The 18,230-nt window shown below is 38.6% G+C and overlaps 1 protein-coding gene across 8 annotated transcripts in view; it reads right to left on the reverse strand.

Annotated features, from left to right (window-relative positions):
- Positions 1-3,424: 3,424 nt before the first annotated feature.
- The window catches only part of Phf8 (PHD finger protein 8), a 147,530-nt gene continuing 132,724 nt past the window's right edge, over positions 3,425-18,230 (reverse strand). For 5 of the 8 annotated variants that reach the window (XM_023561305.2, XM_063245936.1, XM_063245935.1 and 2 more), the window contains 3 exons: positions 17,597-17,706; positions 13,452-13,788; positions 3,425-12,534 (listed from right to left, as the gene is read on the reverse strand). In XM_023561305.2, coding sequence (XP_023417073.1) covers positions 12,446-12,534; positions 13,452-13,788; positions 17,597-17,706 — 536 coding nt within the window. In that variant the 3' untranslated portion in view covers positions 3,425-12,445. Of the gene's footprint in view, positions 12,535-13,451; positions 16,754-17,596; positions 17,707-18,230 lie in introns of those variants that run through there. The other 3 variants (XR_010046551.1, XM_063245937.1, XM_063245938.1) reach the window with 3 other exon arrangements.

Genomic DNA, 18,230 nt, shown 5'->3' on the forward strand with positions numbered 1-18,230 from the left:
GAAGTAAGTCAATATCTTTCAGAGATAAATCCCAAAGTGAATGGCCTCAATTCTCTCCACCAAAAGACACAGATTAACAGAATGGATCAAGAAACAAAATCATACTGTCTAAAAGAAGCATTTAACGATCCTGTCAACTTGAACTACCAGTGGCACATGCATGACTGATCCAACAGGCAGATTCTCCTAATAGTGAAGCAAATGGATTTAATCACTTTTGCCATTATTTTTACTAATCAAATTGATAAAAAGCTACCCAATGAAATAGTCATGCATACATCATTGGTGGTTTAAGAAACACAGCATATAATTTATGATCCTATCACAAACATGTCAAACCAAAAACAAATTTATTGGCTAAAAATCAAAGGATGAAAACAATATTTCATGCAATGTGAACTCTAAAACAAGCAGGAGTAATTATCCTACTTTCAGATAAAATGGACTTCAAGAGAACTGCGCTCGAAAGAGGCAAAGAAGGTTACTATACATTGGTTAAGTGAACACAATTCAAAGGAAATAAATGACAGTTATAAACACATATGCACCTAATACCAGTGTACCCAAATTGATAAAAACAAGCAGAAATGGGCATAAAACATCAAATAAACATCAATACAATTAAAGAGATGGGTTTCACTATCCCTGATTTCAAAATGAGACAAGAATCCAATAAAAAAGAGAGCTACAGGTAAGCTCTTTAATGAAGAGAGACACAAAAATCCTCAAGAAGATACTGGCCAATGGAATGCAAAGAATCGTCCATGAAAAAGATCATACATCATGGCCAAATAAGTTTCATAAATACAATACATAAACTAAAGTAAGGACAAAAATCATGTGATCATTTCAATAGATGCAGAAAAAGCATTTGACAAAATCTAGTATTTATTCCTGATAAAAACATGAATAGGTGATAAAAAAGGACCTCAATATGATAAAAGCCATTTATGACAGACCTACAGCCAAGATCATACTAAATGGGTAAAAACTGAAAGCTTTTCCTCTTATAACCAGGAACAAGATGAGGATATCTACTGTCACCATTCTTATTCAACATATCACTCAAAACATTAGCCAGGGGGCTGGGGATTTAGCTCAGCGGCATAAGCGCCTGCCTTGCAAGCAGGCAGTCGTGAGTTCAATCCCTGGTACCAATAAAAACGAAAAATGAAAAAAAAAAAAACATTACCCAGAATAATCAGGCAAAACAATGAGATACAAAGGTATACATAGGAAAAGAAAAGGTCAAAGTACCATTATTTGCAGAGAACATGATCCTCTATATAGAAAATTCAACAATTTCCACTGAAACACTCGTAGAATACACAAATTTGGCAAGACAGCAAGATACAAAATCAACACACAAAAATACTATTCCCATACACCAAAAATCAACTCACTGAGGAAGAAATTAGAAAAACAGTAATATTTACAGTAGCATCAAGAAAAATTAAATGTGTAGGAATTAACTTAATCAGGGAAGTGAAAGAACTCTACTATCAAGGCTAAAGTACTCTGAAAAGGCAATTGAAGATAACAAAAAAAGGAACGATGTCACCAGGTCCTGGATAGGTGGAATATTGCCAAAATGGCCATAATCCCAGAACTAGTATATAGATTTAATGCAATCCCAATCAAAATAGCAACAACATTCCTCACAGAACTAGAGATAACAATTTTAAAATTGATAGCAAAGCAGAAGAGACCTAGAATAGCAAAGGTAATCCTGAGTAACAAAAGCACTACAGGAGGTATCACAATCCTGGATTTGAAGTTATAGTTCAAAGCTACAATGATAAAAACAGCATGGTCCTGGCACAAATGCAGAGCAATACAACAGAACAGAGGATGCATAAATTATGCCAGGCACATTCAGCTATTAGATCTTCGACAAATGGGCCAAAACCATATACTAGAGAAAAGATAGTCTCTTTAATAAACGGTGCTGGGACAATTGGCTATCTAGATGTAGAAGACTGAATATAGAACCATATATCTCACAATGTGCTAAACTAAAATCAAGATGGATCCAAGATCTAAATGTTAAAACAGAAACAATCAGCTGGAAGATGAAGTAGGGTAAAAGTCAACCCAGGTATGGTGGTGCACACCTGCAATCCCAGTACTCAGGAGGCTAAAGCAAGAGAATTGCTGTGAGTTTGAAGCCAGCCTGAACTATACAGTGAGTTCAAGGTCAGCCTGAAGTACATAGCAAGACCTTATCTCAAAAAAAAGAATGAAAGAAAAAGTAGGTAAAACTCCTGAAGACATAGGCATAGGCAAGAAATTTCTTTACAGAACACCAGTGGTAAAAGAAATAGTGCCAAGAATCAATAAATGGGATAATATCAAATGAAAAAGAATCTGCACAGCTCAGGAAACAACCAAGATTGAAGAGAAAATGTACAGAATGGCAAAAAAAGTTACCTATTTCTTGGTCAGAGGACTAATACCTAGAATATAAAGACTTCCAAAAAATTAGAGCCCCCCCCCAATAAAAGACCCAATCAAAAAATGGGCAACTGAATAGATGCTTTTCAGAATAAATACAAATGGTCAATAAATGTGCAGTATTACTGGTTATTATAGACACAAATTAAAACATCATTGAAATTCCATCTTACTCCAGAAAAATGGCTATCATCAAGAAGTCAAATAACAACAAATGCTGGTAAGGCTGTTGGAAAAAGGAACTCTTCTACATTGTCACTGGGAATGTAAACTAGTACAACCACTACAGGAATCAGTATGGAGATTCCTCAAAAAAACTAAAACTACAAGTTTACTTTGACCCAGCCATTTCTCTTCTAGGCATATTTCTAAAAGAGTTAAAGACATCATATCACAGTGATATATGCTTACCCATGTTTTTAGAAGTACAATTCATAATACCAGTAGCTAAATCTTGGAAGCAGCCTATATGTTCAACAGATGAAGAAAATATGGTACTGATAACCAATGGAGTATTACTCTGACATAAACTTTGATAAACTTGAATCATTTGTAGGAAAATGAATTACTTTGAGATAATAATGATAAATGAAATAAACACAAACTTAAATATCACATGGTTTCTCTTCTATGGAAAACCCAAAGTATAAAGAGCAAAGGAAAAGATAATAGAAAATTCAGAGTTAGATATTTGTATATGTGACAGGCACCAAGAGATGGAGGGAGGAGACAGTGGTGGGGTAGGGGATGACAAAAGAATGGAGATGTGTTACGTAAATGTACCAACTCCCCATGAGGAATGTGATCAATATGTACTGCAAATGTGTACTGATAAAACTCAAAAATTAAAATATTAATATAAGCTATAAAAGAGAAAATAGTTGCAAATTACATATTTAACAAAGGACTTGTGTTTATGATACATATATATATAAAAATTCTCAACACTCAACCACAGAATACAACCAAGTTAAAAAAATATCAAAAGACTTTAATGGATACTTCATCAAAGGTAATATATAGATGACAAATAAGCACAAGTGGAAGCGTTACATTAACTTCATATGTTTCTTTGGGATGATCTCACTCCCAGCCCCAAAGGATACTTTTTTCACAATGATTGTACCACACAATCCAGGATTACATCAGTACTTGGCCTTCCTGGACCACAGGGATCAAGTCAGGTATGTTTCAACTAGCACAAAACTTGGATATTTTGAAAAATGATTGTGGGAAATAAGCATGTCTCCATTTGTTGCAAGCAGCCATCTTGTGACTTTGAAGAAGTATTCTGAAAGCAAAGTTGACATACACAAGCTCTAATCAAATTGTGCCTGATATCCATGTACCTCTAGATATTTTAATTATACAAGCCAGTGCCATGTGCTTCACTTGCATTTTCTGTTATTTGCAAATGCTTTATGTCTACCAAACTTATTAGCAAAGTCACCATCCTCCAGGAAACTTTATTTCTACTAAGTGTTATCCCTTTCCTCTCAGCGTCTAATTTGTCTGGCTCTCTCATACACACCCAATGTTTGTCTGACTCTCCCTCTCTCTCACACAAATACACTCTCACATACACATATACCTCAAGCTCCTTAGGGCACTTTTGTGTTTCTCTCCTAGTTATAGCACTAACTGTGGTACAATTTAACTTTTAAAACTGTTATACTGTGCTTCTGTCTCACAAAATGGTTGGCTCTTAAAGAGTTCAACAGTTCATTCACTAGACTTCTCTATGCTTCATTGCTGTATTCATAACCCATGAAGATGAGGCTTGGTTGGAAAAAGGCAGGGAGGTTGAAGGGCATCCATTAAAGCATATCTACCAATGCTTGTATGTCTGCTCCTTTATCTTTATTGTAGAGGAAGCCACAAAGGTTGCCTCCCTGGGGGACATTTGTTTTTTCACATTCCAAATCCTATACTTTCAAATTTAAGTGCTACTCTTTAAGAGAGGCAGAGCTATGATTTGACTGAAAAGGGACACATGACCTGTTTTTGTCTTCTCTCTTCTCTCCACCTGCAAAGGTCCAAGTGTTAAATGCTAGGTCTCCAGCCTGGGGTGCTATTGGTATGTAGTGAGGGCTTACTGGAAGTTAGTTCACTGGGGGCAAACTCTTGAAAGGAAGTTACAGCTTAACCACATTCTTACAACTACCTTCACACTGGCTTCCAGGTTGGCAAATTTCAGACTCTCCAGAATTGCCACAGAGTATTTTGAAACATAAATCAGATTGTTAATGGTCTGGACTATATTTATTATAGGTATGCTCACAATAAGCCTGTGGCACTTACTGGGAAATAATGAAATCTATAGGAGGTAAGGCACAGTGGAAGGAAGTTAGTTCACAGCCAGCATTGAAGGGAACTACCCCCTCCTTTCTCTGCTCCCCAGTTACTAAGAAGTGAACAGGTTTTTCTCTGCCATGTGCTTCCACCATGATGCACCACGGACTTTGAAACTGACAGCCAAAAGAAACCTTTAAGTTGATTTTTCTCAGGTACTTTGACACAGTAAGAGAAATCTGACACATAGACCTTTATAATCCAGTCCCCACCTACCTCTTCAATTTCATCCAATACTTACTGTACTGTACTCCAGTTCAATTTAAGAGCTTGTGAATCCATTCACATATCATTCTGCTTCATGATTTATTTTTGCTTACTTTTGTTTGTAAATACTCTATTTCACTTCATCCTTCTATGTTCCCTTACCTAGTGAATAACCTTCAAAACTCATGTCACTTCTTCCCAGAAGCCTTTCTTGTTCTTTAGATAGGGTTGGTTGTGTTCCTTTATGGTGCCATAGTACTCTGTAATTACTGGTAACACTATTTTTCCCAGTACACTCTTCAATGTCCTTGTACTAAATCACATGCTCCTTGAAAATCAAGCCCTTCCATGGCATGCAATAGGCCTAACATAGGAGCTCTGAAGCCACTATAGAAATAAATCATTGATATGGGATGGATGATATCCTGGCAGTTTCCAGGAACTTTGTGTCAGAAATTTGATTGCATCTCCTCTATAGTTTAAGGTCTACCACACCTATTGATTCAACCAGCTATCACTGATTGCTTCAAACATCACTCCTGAGGAAGTCAATTTAATTTCCTGCCTGTTTGAAATAATCACCCCAATTCCTTTAAAGGCTCATTTTTTCTGCAGTTTAGAAAAATGAGTCATAGGCTTTTTGAGTACACTTTACTGGGAAAAATTAAACTACACTCATTGATCACTTGAGTGCCAGATACTGAATTCTTTAAAAATATCAGTTACTATAATTTCTCACAATGACTCTATGAGGCAATTGTCTTCATTTTACAGATGATGAAACTGAAGTAAGGAAATACCAAATGGGTCAGGTGAAGGTCACGTGAGTAGCAATGCTGAAGTATATCACTGATCTTCTCAACTCCCAGGTACATTCCTTTCCACCCTAATAGCCTAATGTCTCCAAGTGGGGCCAGGTTCTGGGAATCTTTGAGAACTGAAGGGTGTGATACACAAAGGGAAACCATGGAATCTTTTTAAGCAGGAGGGGACAATGAAAACAGAACTTCGGAGAAATAGTCCTGAAAAGTTGTATAATGTGGGGCAGGCTTGACTCCTGAGAAGGAAAATCTAAACTGGGCATTATATCTCTCTTACCACATTCACTAGTGAGTGCTGGCATTATAATGTAGTCCTATGGAAAATAACAGGGCTTGCCCAAGTGAGTTACTTCACCAGATAGTAACTGAGAAGGGGATGAAGAGTACACTTTCTGTCTTTTAGATTGTGCATATGGCTGATACTATAGTTACGGCTCCTGAAAACGGTCTAGGATTTCTGCCCTTTATGGGACTAAAAGTCTAGTTAAAGAGTTGTTTTGGCATTTTTCTAAACACTTCCTTAGTGAAATGGCATTTTGATGGGGCACTAGAAGATGAGATAGTGCCCTCCCCAATTCTCTGTCAGTATCTTTCTCACTGGTCTCCCTGTTTCACCCCTTCCCAACTCCAAAAGTACCCTTTGTAAAAGCAGGCTAGATCATGCCATTTTCAGCTTAAAACCTTTTAAATGTTTCTCTGTCATTCATGGCATAAAGTCAGATCATTTAACAAATGTCAAAATCATTCTCTATTATCTAAGGTTCATACTCTTTCATACTAATGGGGAGTGAACCTAAAGTAGAGCCTTTGTACTGATCTACATCCCCCAGTCCATCTTAGTACTCTATTTTGAGACAGGGTCTTCCTAAATCATTGAGTTGCCCAGGTTGCACTTGAACTCACAATCCGACCTCAGTCTCCCAGAGTGCTGGGATTACAGGCATGTACTATCATGCATGGCTGAGGTTTTAAAATATGTATTTTGTCTAAAAATAAATCAATTATGGCTGCCTTCTCAAACTATATGTTCCCTCTTGGAGATTTTGCTTACGTATCTCCTCCCAAAAGAAAATCACAGCTGCAATTATTATAAATTGCTTGTTCTTCTCTACATGCGTACCTTTCTCCCCCCTTGTTTTTATTATGATATTGCCTTGGTTTGGAATAGTCTATTTTTCTTTACCTAACTGGCTAATTATTTCTCATAATTCAGCTTACACAACAACCAAGAAGACTTCCATGAACTCCTTATTTCTCTCTCAGACTAATCCTCTCTACTCAATAGCCTATGCTCATCTCTATCCCTGTGCTGTACTATCCCCACGTAAGAGCCATTTCACTCCCTTCATATATGAACAGGGTCCTAAAGGAAGGGCCTGGGTACTTCAGTTTAGGGAACAGTTGAGTAAACAGAAATGGGGATATGTACTCAGGACAAGTTAAAGCTATTGGATTCAGTTTGGATCAATAGCACTCAGAGTTTAAAGACAATCAAGCTTAGAGAAGGCTTCATAGTTGAGATAATTTCAGTTGACAAATGTAGAAGCTACAACTCACACAAGTAATCTCACTACTATAGTCTGTAGGTGGTCTGTCCCTGCCAAAAACATATGTTGAAATTTGGTCATCAGTATAACAGTTTTGGGAGGTAAGTCCTTTGGGAAGTGACCAGGTCATGAAGGCAGTACCCTGATAAATGGATTAGTATCATTGTCAAGAGATCAGATTAGTTCTTTTTTTTTTCTTTTTTTGTCTTTTTCCTTTTTATCGGTACCAGGGATCAAACTCACGACTGCCTGCTTGCAAGGCAGGTGCTTATGCCGCTGAGCTAAATCCCCAGCCCCTATCAGATTAGTTCTATTAAAGCTAGATTAGTTCTCTCATAAATAAGCAAGCCCAACACCAACTCTCATTCTCACACATGTGCTTCTCTTACACTGGCTGGCCTTTTCTGCTTTTCTACTATGAGATGCAGTAGTATCTCATAGTAGATGACATAGTAGATGGCCACCTAATCTTAATTTTTCTAGCCTCCAGAACCATAAGGCAAAATAAACATTTGTTTGGTAGTTTTGGGGATTACACCCAGGGCCTTCACACTAAACTATATCCCCAGATCTTGTTTCATTTATTTTGAAACACGGTTTCATAAATCACTACATTGTCCAGGCTAGGTTTGAACCCATGATCCTGCCATCTCAGTTTCCCAGAATGCTAGGATGACAGGCACATACCACACCAAGCTTCTTTTCTTTATAAATTATCCACTCTTAGATATTTTGTTGTAGCAACAAATGCAGTAAGACACTTCCCCTAAATTACTGGGTTATTCATTGAAAAAGACAATTCTTAGCAACAAGTCCTGTAAATTTTCTACTCTATTCCAGAAAAAGGGAAGACTGAATTTAGGTGCCTGTTCAAATTTTAGAAAGCTGTTCAAATTTTAGAAAGGTGCCTCTGATATGCTGATACTTCCTGCCTGCACTAGAAAGAAACGTGAACAAGAATATAGCTGATATTCTAAACTGAAGCTGGTGATATTGCTTCTGTTTCTTCACAGAGGATGGGAGCTGCTGACAAAAAGAACCCAGATGACCAGTCATTAAAAAACTCAGAAATCCTTCTTTTACCTTTTTTTAAGGTACTAGGGATTGAACCCAAGGTATCATGTATGTTAGATAAGCATTCTACCACTAAGCTACATCCCTAGCCCTTCTTTCAAGATAGATTCTCACCAAATTACCCAAGCTGGCCTTGAATTGTCCTGTTTCAGCCTCTCAAGTAGCTTTCTCTATTTTGTCTACAAAGAGATACATTTCCTTGTGTAGATAAAGAAATGAATTTCTTTATCTAAACACTGCCTAATACTGAGACTCAGATTGTATGAACTAGAAGTGATTGTTTAACCAGTAAATGTCAAACCCAGCTAGCCTCACCCCGGATTCAAAGAAAAAAGATCTTCACAAGGGAGAAATCTTGATTGGGTTCAAACTCTTTCTTTTACAGGTGACTCACAGACAGTAATTGGCCTGCTCTGAGTCACAAAGAGTGTGATGAAGGACTGGTGATTTAGCTCAGTGGCATAGGCACCTGCCTGGCAAGTGCGAAGTCGTCAATTTGATCCCCAGTACAAAAAAAAAAAAAAAAAAAAAAAAAAAACCAGAGTGTGATGGAAAATTTAAATGTGAGGCCCCAGATCCTGGTGGTTCTCCTTAGGACACAACTCTCAATGTTGCACCTGGCATGCAACACGTATTCAATAAATATCTGTTGTGTGACTGAACCTTAGATTTTCTAACAGAGTAAAAGGGAAAGTGTATGAATTTTGGAATTGGGAAGAAGCTACTATGGAAAACCACTGGCAATCTCTTTTCTCCTTAAATGAAAAATAGGGTTAATTACCTCATAGGATAGTCAGCAGAGATTAAATGACATATGCTAAGTGAAATCTCTAATCCAATGCCCAGCACCCAAAAGTTACTTAATAAAGTGGCTATCAGTGAGGGGAGGCAGTATAGGGTGATAAGAACACAGATTCTAGAATCAGGATAGTCCCAGAATTTACTGTGTAATACTGTAAAGTTACGTTGCCTGTTTTCTCATTGGTAGAATGAAATAAGTCAAAAATACATAAAGCATTAAGAACAGTGACTGGCACAAAGAAATGAGCATGATATGTTTGTTCCGATAATTATATTTCATTGCTTACACTGTCCCTAAGCACAGTACCATAAGCACTTGGAAAAGTCAGAGAAAGGGGAAAAAAACCATACTCACAGAACATTGACACTAGTATAATTAATAAAAACAGTCCATGGAAGCTATGGTAAATTTTCTCAGCAAACTTGTCAAGAACCTTTGAACTGTTGTATTTTCTTGCTCACTGTATTTCTGAATATCTGCCACAAGTGTCTGAACTGTATCCTGAGGTGTATGCATTGTGTGAGCAGGAATTCTGTGCCTTTCTCACCTCAGATATAAGGTTGGACACCAGGGAAATGCCTACTGACAATATACTGAGGGAGAGACAAAGAGAAGGTGTCATTCCTTCTCTACACCACCACCCACACATCTATATCCACACCACACACACCCACACAAATAATGCCAAGAAAAGCAACTGCCAAGATAAATCACTTTTATCTCTATAGGAAAGGGAAAATCTAAAAAAAAATATATAAATTACATTAATAACACAACATAAGAAACAACGGGAAAAAACAACAGAAGTCTGGATGATGCTACTCTAACCTATTTATAAAAAGGCCCTGCATCAGAAAGTCACAATCCTACCCACTTCTAAAAATATATTTAGACATGTACAGAAGCGGTGGGTTTGTTTTTAAATTGTTTTGATTTTTTGTAAAAAATATATTAAGGGTGAATAGAAATCCTTTCTCCCTACCTCCTATTCTTCCCCCAGCTCTCTGCTGGGTGTTAAAGATCAGAGGTAACTATCTCACCATGTTCTAAACCTTGGTTACTTCTATTTCCAACCCCTCCCCAACTCACTTCCTTTAGAACCTGAAACATTTAAAAAACAAAACAAAACAACAACAAAAAAACCACTAGCCTCTTTGGAAAAGCATAACTTTGAGGGTAAACTTTCTTTTCATTGAAAAAACACAAAACAACAAACAGTAGGCTCCAAGAACCTAACTAAACTAAATGAACCCAGGGAAATGGAGGCTGGGTTTCATCTCCACAGAAATTTCTAACAGAGAAACAGAGGGAAAAGAGGCCCAGAATCAGGTGGATTTGTTAGCAATTAGCTGCCTTTGAAAGATTAAGAGAGGATGTAAATAGGCAAAGGGACTGGGGACCTGGTCTTGGTAACAGCAGTCAGTGTCTAGTCAGGCAGTTGCCTATAGAGGAACAGAGGCCTCTCCTGCCTTCCCCTCACTACCCTCTGCTGCCTTGAAATCACCAAGATAAGCAAAGCTTGGTAGAAATGGAGGGGAGGAAAGTAGGGACCTTACATACTACAAGGGAGGTAGGAAGGCTTTTTGCCTTTGGTGTGACTAGATGGTGGACTGCTTGGCACCTGGGGTCCCCAAGGTAGAAAAAAACAAATGGTCTAAGGGACTCTTGACTCCAAGGAAAGACTCCAAGGAAAGAGGTGGGACTATGGATAAAGCGAACTACAAATACAAATAAGACCAAAAAAAGTCTCATAAATTCCCTGTGGCTTGGGTGGTAGCTTGTAAAACTTCCCCAGAAGCACTAGGTCAGCTGGTATGAAGTTGGAGGAGAGGGTAGAGAACAATGATACACATCTTCTTGGCAATGCCAAAATGATGTGGGAAAGGAAACATTCTCCACAAGCCCAGATTGCCAATGAGGCAAGACAAGAGGGAGAAGAAGGGCACTGTCTGGAAAGTGGAGATAATCCACAAAGGAAAGAGGAGGGTGGATCAGATAGGTCTGCTCCTTCACAAATGGTCATCTCGTCTCCTAGGCTTGGGCTCATGAATGGCCAATTGCACTCTACTTGAACACTGATCTGGGGATCTAGCTGTACAAAAGTCTAGGACTAAAGATGTGAGTCCTGAGGTCTTCTTCAGACTCAGACCTCAGGTGGGGAAATAAGGATGGAGGTTTCTGACAGGAGGACCTGGGAGTAGGGTGTTCCACTACACCATCTCCAAAAGGTCCAGGCTCTGTTTCATGGTACAAATAGAGGAAGCAGGCTGCAAAGCCAAGGTACTTCAGTGGCAGACGATTTCATGTTTCTGAGAGAGGTTTTCACCTAGTAATATTCATATAGATAATGCTATGCAGAACCTCAAATTCCAGACAAATTCCTGGTGTTCACTCTGGGACAAGAGGCTTCATGTGTACCCAGCCAAAAGTAGCTTCCTCCAATGGGTTAAAAACATTATAGTTAAAGGACTGGATGTCTGCCCTCTGCTCACCTTAAAAAGTGACAGGTATCTCCTTTGTTTCCGAGGATAAATGAAGTCAGCCTTCGAAGGCCAACTCCAAAAATGGCTCACAGTGGGGAAATAAGGAGACTCCAGGCCCTCACTTTTTCCATGAAGTATTTGGTAAGAGAGGGCAGAGAAAACAGCCTTATCCAAAGAACAAATCTGGAGGTGAGGAACAACCAATGGAGTAGAGGACAGAAGGAGAAGAATAGGTAGAAATAGGCAGGCTTCTAGAGACAGGGCTGGAGCTGCAGAAAGTATTGAACACTGAACCTCCCATTTCATGGCCAGAGAAATAATGAGGAGCCTAAGCTATCTTCTTGCCTCTCCTCATTCTGCCTTCCAGGCTGGCAGAGGAGTGACAGTAGAGTAAAGGAACAGACAAGGCAGGTAAGAGTGAAATGGATTAGAGGAGCAGAGAAGTGAGCTGTTATCAGTTGGAAACCTCTCCCAATTACATGCTACTTGGGTATGGAAAAAGAAGGCAGGATACTCATAGGTTTGGGAAAGGGAAATAAGGGAAGTTGGTGGAGGGGCCTGTGCCTTTGGTCAGTCCCAAGAAAGCAGGACAATGCACCTCAGCACCTTGTCTGGGGTGGACAGGATCCAGGAGTTCCCCGAGCGTTGACAATGGAGAAGGCAATAGGGGTGAAGGGTGAGGGCTAGGACACATGGAGGCTTGGCTCACAAAAGTAGTTTGCCATTTCTGTGGATTTTCAGGATACGGCCAAGTCTCTGCTTTGCTGTGGCCAGGCCCTTTTTGGGACGCTTTCCTGTAAGGAAAAGGAAAAGTAAGCAAAGAGTATGGCAAGGGGTTCAATGTCAGCTCCATTACCAACTGTCCTGAGGCCATCTCCCTTCCTCTGTCTCTCTCCCCACAGATTGTTTATCCTTAGATCATATTGGGTAAGCCCTCCTTAAGAATTTCTATCCAATACCATGCCTTGGCTTTTCCTCTCTGATCTCCTGAGGCAGCTATAGTCTCTCTGGTTAGGGTTAGAGTTGTTTTATTTTTTTTTTAGTTCTGTTTCCCCAATGATTTCTTTGGTCCTATTTTTCTTCCATGGTTATGCAGGGAAGCATACGTACTTCCTCATCATTCCTACCAGGATTGGACAGGCACCATAGTGATTATAACCCAGTGTTCTTTTTCATATTGCCACTCTTGGCCTTGTTTCATTAGAAATGCCCATCTTCTCCAACCCCCAACATTACACCAATGTCAGCACCTTAACTATGTACGCTATAGAGACTCCTTTAAGGGACAAACTGGGAGAAAGGAGGGTCTGAGACCTATAATTCTCCCTTGTCTCCTTCTCTCCACATCAAATCACTTCCCATGTCCTATGTGTCTCCCTATTTGATGAGCTTACTCTTCCCTCTCCATTAACTCTGCCAGAGCTCCAGCATTGCTTCATTTCTGCCTATATCTATGTATGTGCTTTCTTTCTAGATTTCTCACCTTCAGCCAGGCCAGCCTTCACTCTAGCTATCAGAAACATTTTTAAAAACCTAAACCTAATCTCATCTCTACTTAAACATCAGTCACTAGCTCTCCATGTCCAGATAATCAAGTGTAAGGGCCTCAGGTTCAGTGTCTCGCCCTGGAATTCTCATCTACTAAAGCACCTAGGTTGCATATAAAATGGCCCCAAGATTCTTTGTTTCTACTACTATATGTTCATTGTACCTTGTCCTGTCTGATTACTCTGAGAGCCAACAGAAGGGCGCCGCTGGGTCAAGAAGACACCGGGAGCCATGGGTGTGGTGCTGCGGTTTGCTTGGGCCATTCCAAAAGAATTAGGTCGAGCAGTATACTCATGGTCAGCAAGACTTCCAGACAGAGTGTCTTGTTTAGGCTCAGGAGGAGGCAAGGGTGAGGAAGAGGTGGGAGGGTGGGGTGTAGCTGCCACTCCTGGGGCCGGTACTGTCACACTGAGATTGGAGTCTTGAGGGCGAGACTGTTCTACCTCCTTCAGCAAAGGCTTCTTCTTGATGTACTTTTTCTTTTGGGCCTTCTGCAGCTCCTAAAACACAAGCCACGTGCAAGAGGGAATTCAGGAATGAAGAAAAGACAATTTCCCACAAAAAGATCAAGACAATGGACAATGGTTCTACAACGTGTCACTCCCCTCCCCATCTCCAGCAAGTCTAAGCTGGCATGTATACGTAACACACAAAATTTCCAGTACCTGAGGTGATCTATTTGGTACCACTCATCCTTAATTCATCACTGTCACTTACCAGTAGAGTAGCTAAAGATCTGTAAATGAGTTTGGAAATTTCAGTTTTGGCCTTAGTATTTCCATGAATGAGGTGGAATGGACACATCTAATAATAACTAAATTTATATCTGCACTTTGTAAGTAGTATCTTATTTAACCATAATAGCCCTAAGAAAGAAATATCTTCATTTTATAAGAAAATCAAGGTGCAATTTGAACCCAAAGCCTCACAACTGAAAAGCAGTTGGATCCTGTATATTTAACCAGATCTATCTGAAGGCACATCTTGCATACTTCTCAAAATGGAACACCTGAAAAGATTAGCTTTGTTGATAAGCCTGAGTTGAAATCAAGGATTGTGCTCCCTAAATTGAATGACTTTGGTCTCAGCAGCCTCATGTAAAATCTACTCTTCATGGCTGTTAGAAAGATTAAATAAAATGATGTAAAAATACATAGCATATAGTAGGAACTCAACAAATGGTAAATTATTATTCTATCTTTACTCCATATAATGGCTTTTCTTCCTCTGAATGGTCTTGATAATCTTTTAGTTTGCCAAGTCTAAAAACCTGAATAATGGATGAGAAGAACAAATCACTTCTCCCAATATTTTTTATTTCATCCATTCATTGTTCTATGAATCTACTATCCATGGTATAGTGGGTACCTGTATAGTGGGCATCTATAGCCCTGATAACCTGGAAAGGTAGTGCTGAGAGCATGTGAATGACTTCACCTTCTGAAGTGCTACATAGCCACACAGAGCAATTCAGTGATTACACTTCTTTTCCTTCTCTTAGCAACAGGATCCTAGTCCTGCCTTCAGAGGAAATGACCAGCTGTGGCTACCATAGCAATTTCTGGGGGACAAGAATAATAACATTAGTAATACATGCCAGGCACTGTTATATAACCACTCATTTACTACTTAGTGAGAATGATAAATAATAATTAAAAATCCTATTTTTAGGACAAAGAATCTGTGGCAAAGATTCTTTTCCCAAGGTTACAAGACCATAAGTGGCTAAGCTGGGATTCAGATCCAAGCCATTTGGCTTCAGTATCTTTTCTCAGCCACACCACTATTCACCCAATAGTAGAAATGGCATTTCTGTCCCCTTTTCTCTCATCTGACTCCAGAAACCTCTTCATATCTTGATTATACAGCTTAAATTTTTCAACCTTTGCTGCCAATCTCTTTCACATGTAATTCATCCAGACACTTGTAAAGATGACTAGACTATACTGTAACAGGACCATTTATACCTTACAATTTCATTCTTCAAAAAGCTACTATCCAGGGTTGGGGATTTTGTTCAGCGGCACAAAGTTCTGAGTTTGATCCCCGGTACAAACGGGGAAAAAAAAAAAAAAGCTACTAGCCAGTCCTCACCCAAGTTCAAACTCTCTGGCCTGATATTCATGGTTTTCAATGGTCTGGGCATTTATACCTACCCAATCCATAATAATAATGATGGAAAGCTAATATGCCTAGCCTATTTATTCTGTATCAAGTACAAGTCTAAGATACATACATATCATATGTATATATGTGTGTGTGTATTTACATATACATACTTCAATAGTTCACCATACTAATAAATGTCTGAAAGCTAATAGTCATCACTTTGAGTATCTCATATAATTGTAGAAGCCAAAGATAACTTGTATTAATCTAATGATATCTCAAATAATTTAGCATTAAAGTGTTTACACATGTTTTCATTCCCCTGATATACATACTTTTTGCAGAATATCTATATCTACATATCATTTGAGGATATATAGTTATAAATTTATAGTTATATATTAATGCTATATCCTTAATATGTAATTTGTCCAAGTGGCAGAGCTAGAATTCAAAGCCATGCAGATCTCTTCATTCACGCATCCATTTACTCCAACATTGAACAAACACACTATGTACCACAGTATCAACACCAGGTTAAATTAGATGTATTACCACTCTTCAAGCATTTATAGTTTAATAATAAAGGACACAAAAAATACACTTCCGACCATAAATATTATGAAAGAATGCTATGGAAGGATAGAGGAAGTCCACTGAAATAAAGTGTTGGTTGTGGTACAGAGTGCTGGCAAGAGATAGGAAAGAGTACAGTTTGCAATAGGCAGAAAAGCTTGTGCAGATACAAAGTTATGAGATAGTCTGACACATGGTGTGGTCAAGTAGTACCATAGCATACCTAGCATATAGAGTGTGCATGATGGCCTAGCAAGGGGTCAGCAACGAATGAATTAAGATACAAAATCAAGAAGGCTTTGAGTGGTGAATCAAAGATTTTCCCTTTCCTGGAATGCTTCTGAGTCCCCTACCAAAAGTTTAGCTTGCAAAAACCCTCCCCAATTTCAAAACCTCTTCCTCAAGGTAATCCCTAATCAACCCAAATAGAAGTTACTCCTTAGAAGACATTTAAGAGTAGTATTCACACCTTTAATTAGCTTATCTGTTTATTTAAAGTAGTAAAACCTTTTTGTTCAAATTACATCTTTCAATTTACTAAGACATTCTAAGAAACCACAGCTCCATATAACATCATATGAAAAACATCATTCTATTAAATTTAATTAAATAGGATTTAATCATCAAAAATATATAAAACATTTCACTATTCCACTTTATTTAAATATCAAGTATTGTGAAATTTGAAGTTAAGAGGATGTAAGTTTGAATCTTGTCTCCTTCATTTACTGGCTGTTTTATCCTGGACTAGTCACTTAAAGTGAGTCTCATTTTCTTCACCTGTAAAATGATGAAAACATCACCTATTGAACAAGGCTTTTGGGCATATTACATTAGACAATGTACATGGAAGTACCTAACATAAAGCAGATATACTCAATAACACTCTACCAGTGATGGCAAAACTTTTAGAGTTTTCAGTGTTAACAGCCAGTGGTGGCATGCATGCCATAGGTTTGCCACCACAGTTCTATAGTATAAGATCTATGGTACAAAGACCTAAGGGGATATGGATAAGGAAAGAACCAGAAGATTCACCTCCAAATGCTCCTAGAGTTTCTGATTACATTACATATGTCAAATAAGTCTGTAAATTGTAATGCTAACACATAAAATTGAATCTAGTGAACATTTGATCCTTTAGGACAAAAAAAACTGGGTGATTTTTCTTGAGAAGCAGGAGGTGAATTTCGAGGTAGTGTTTCAGAAAGAGAACAAGGAAAACCTCTTTTATTAGAAAAACAGATCTATTTCCAATATTGGTGAGTGACTGACAACTTAAATGTACTCAGCTGCACAATCCCTCTGACTTCAACTGAGAGCAAAGGACTGAGGGACTTTTAAATACCCAGAAAGGCAGGTGAAATCAGTGAGGGCTTTTTTCTGGTCCATTATTTTGTTTCATACTAAATCATGTTAACCAGGTAACCTATGGTAGCAGTTTGGCATAGAATTGGGATGTAAAGGATATAGGAGAGGATAGAATATTTCCAAGGATAAAGACCAAAGATTATCCACTCCTCAATGCCATAATAGTGGGATCCAATTAACCTGGAGGTCTGAGTAGAAAGTTGTCAAACAGAGAGCAATAGCAGCACTATTTCTTGGTGTTGAGCATTTTACCTGCTGAGCCAGCTTTGCAGCTGCTGCAGCCAACCCTGTTTCAATGGAGGCCACTCGGGTCCCCTCACGCACAGGACGGTCTTGCTTGGGTAGGGTTGGAGTCACACGAGCTACAAGGGAAATAAGGTAAATTGTCACTCTTTAAGACATTTATCTGCAGGCCAACTATATTGTCAGTCTGCAACTTCTCCAAAGGTCGTTCTTATCTGTCTTCTAGTTTTTCACAAAGTCAGATTTTGCCTCCCATGAGACAAAAAGATAGTTTACAAATACCCAAAGCACATCTGATTAAAGCATAAAAATAAACATGCCTGAGCTGGAATTTAAGGTTGTTTCTATTTTTTGCTTCTGGCCTACCTACCTTATTTCTACATCTTCGCTTAATGTCTTCTCTAAAAATCATGTGAAAATTTGTCACTCAATGGTATTAGGAAGTAATTAATGTACTGCCCTCCTGAATGGACTAAAGCTCTTCCTGTGGGAGTGGGTTATACACGAGGGATTTCTGTTTGTTTACATACTCATCATTGGCCTCTATCATGTAATAACTTCTGTAATGGAATGATGTCACACATAGCCCTCCTCAGATGCTGGTAGCATGCTAAGACTTCCCAACTTCTATAACCATGAATCA

Source organism: Cavia porcellus, unplaced genomic scaffold (genome assembly GCF_034190915.1).
Source record: "Cavia porcellus strain 051 isolate PalLab524CR breed Dunkin Hartley unplaced genomic scaffold, mCavPor4.1 scaffold_3, whole genome shotgun sequence".
In the NCBI taxonomy this organism is placed as follows: Eukaryota; Metazoa; Chordata; class Mammalia; order Rodentia; family Caviidae; genus Cavia; species Cavia porcellus.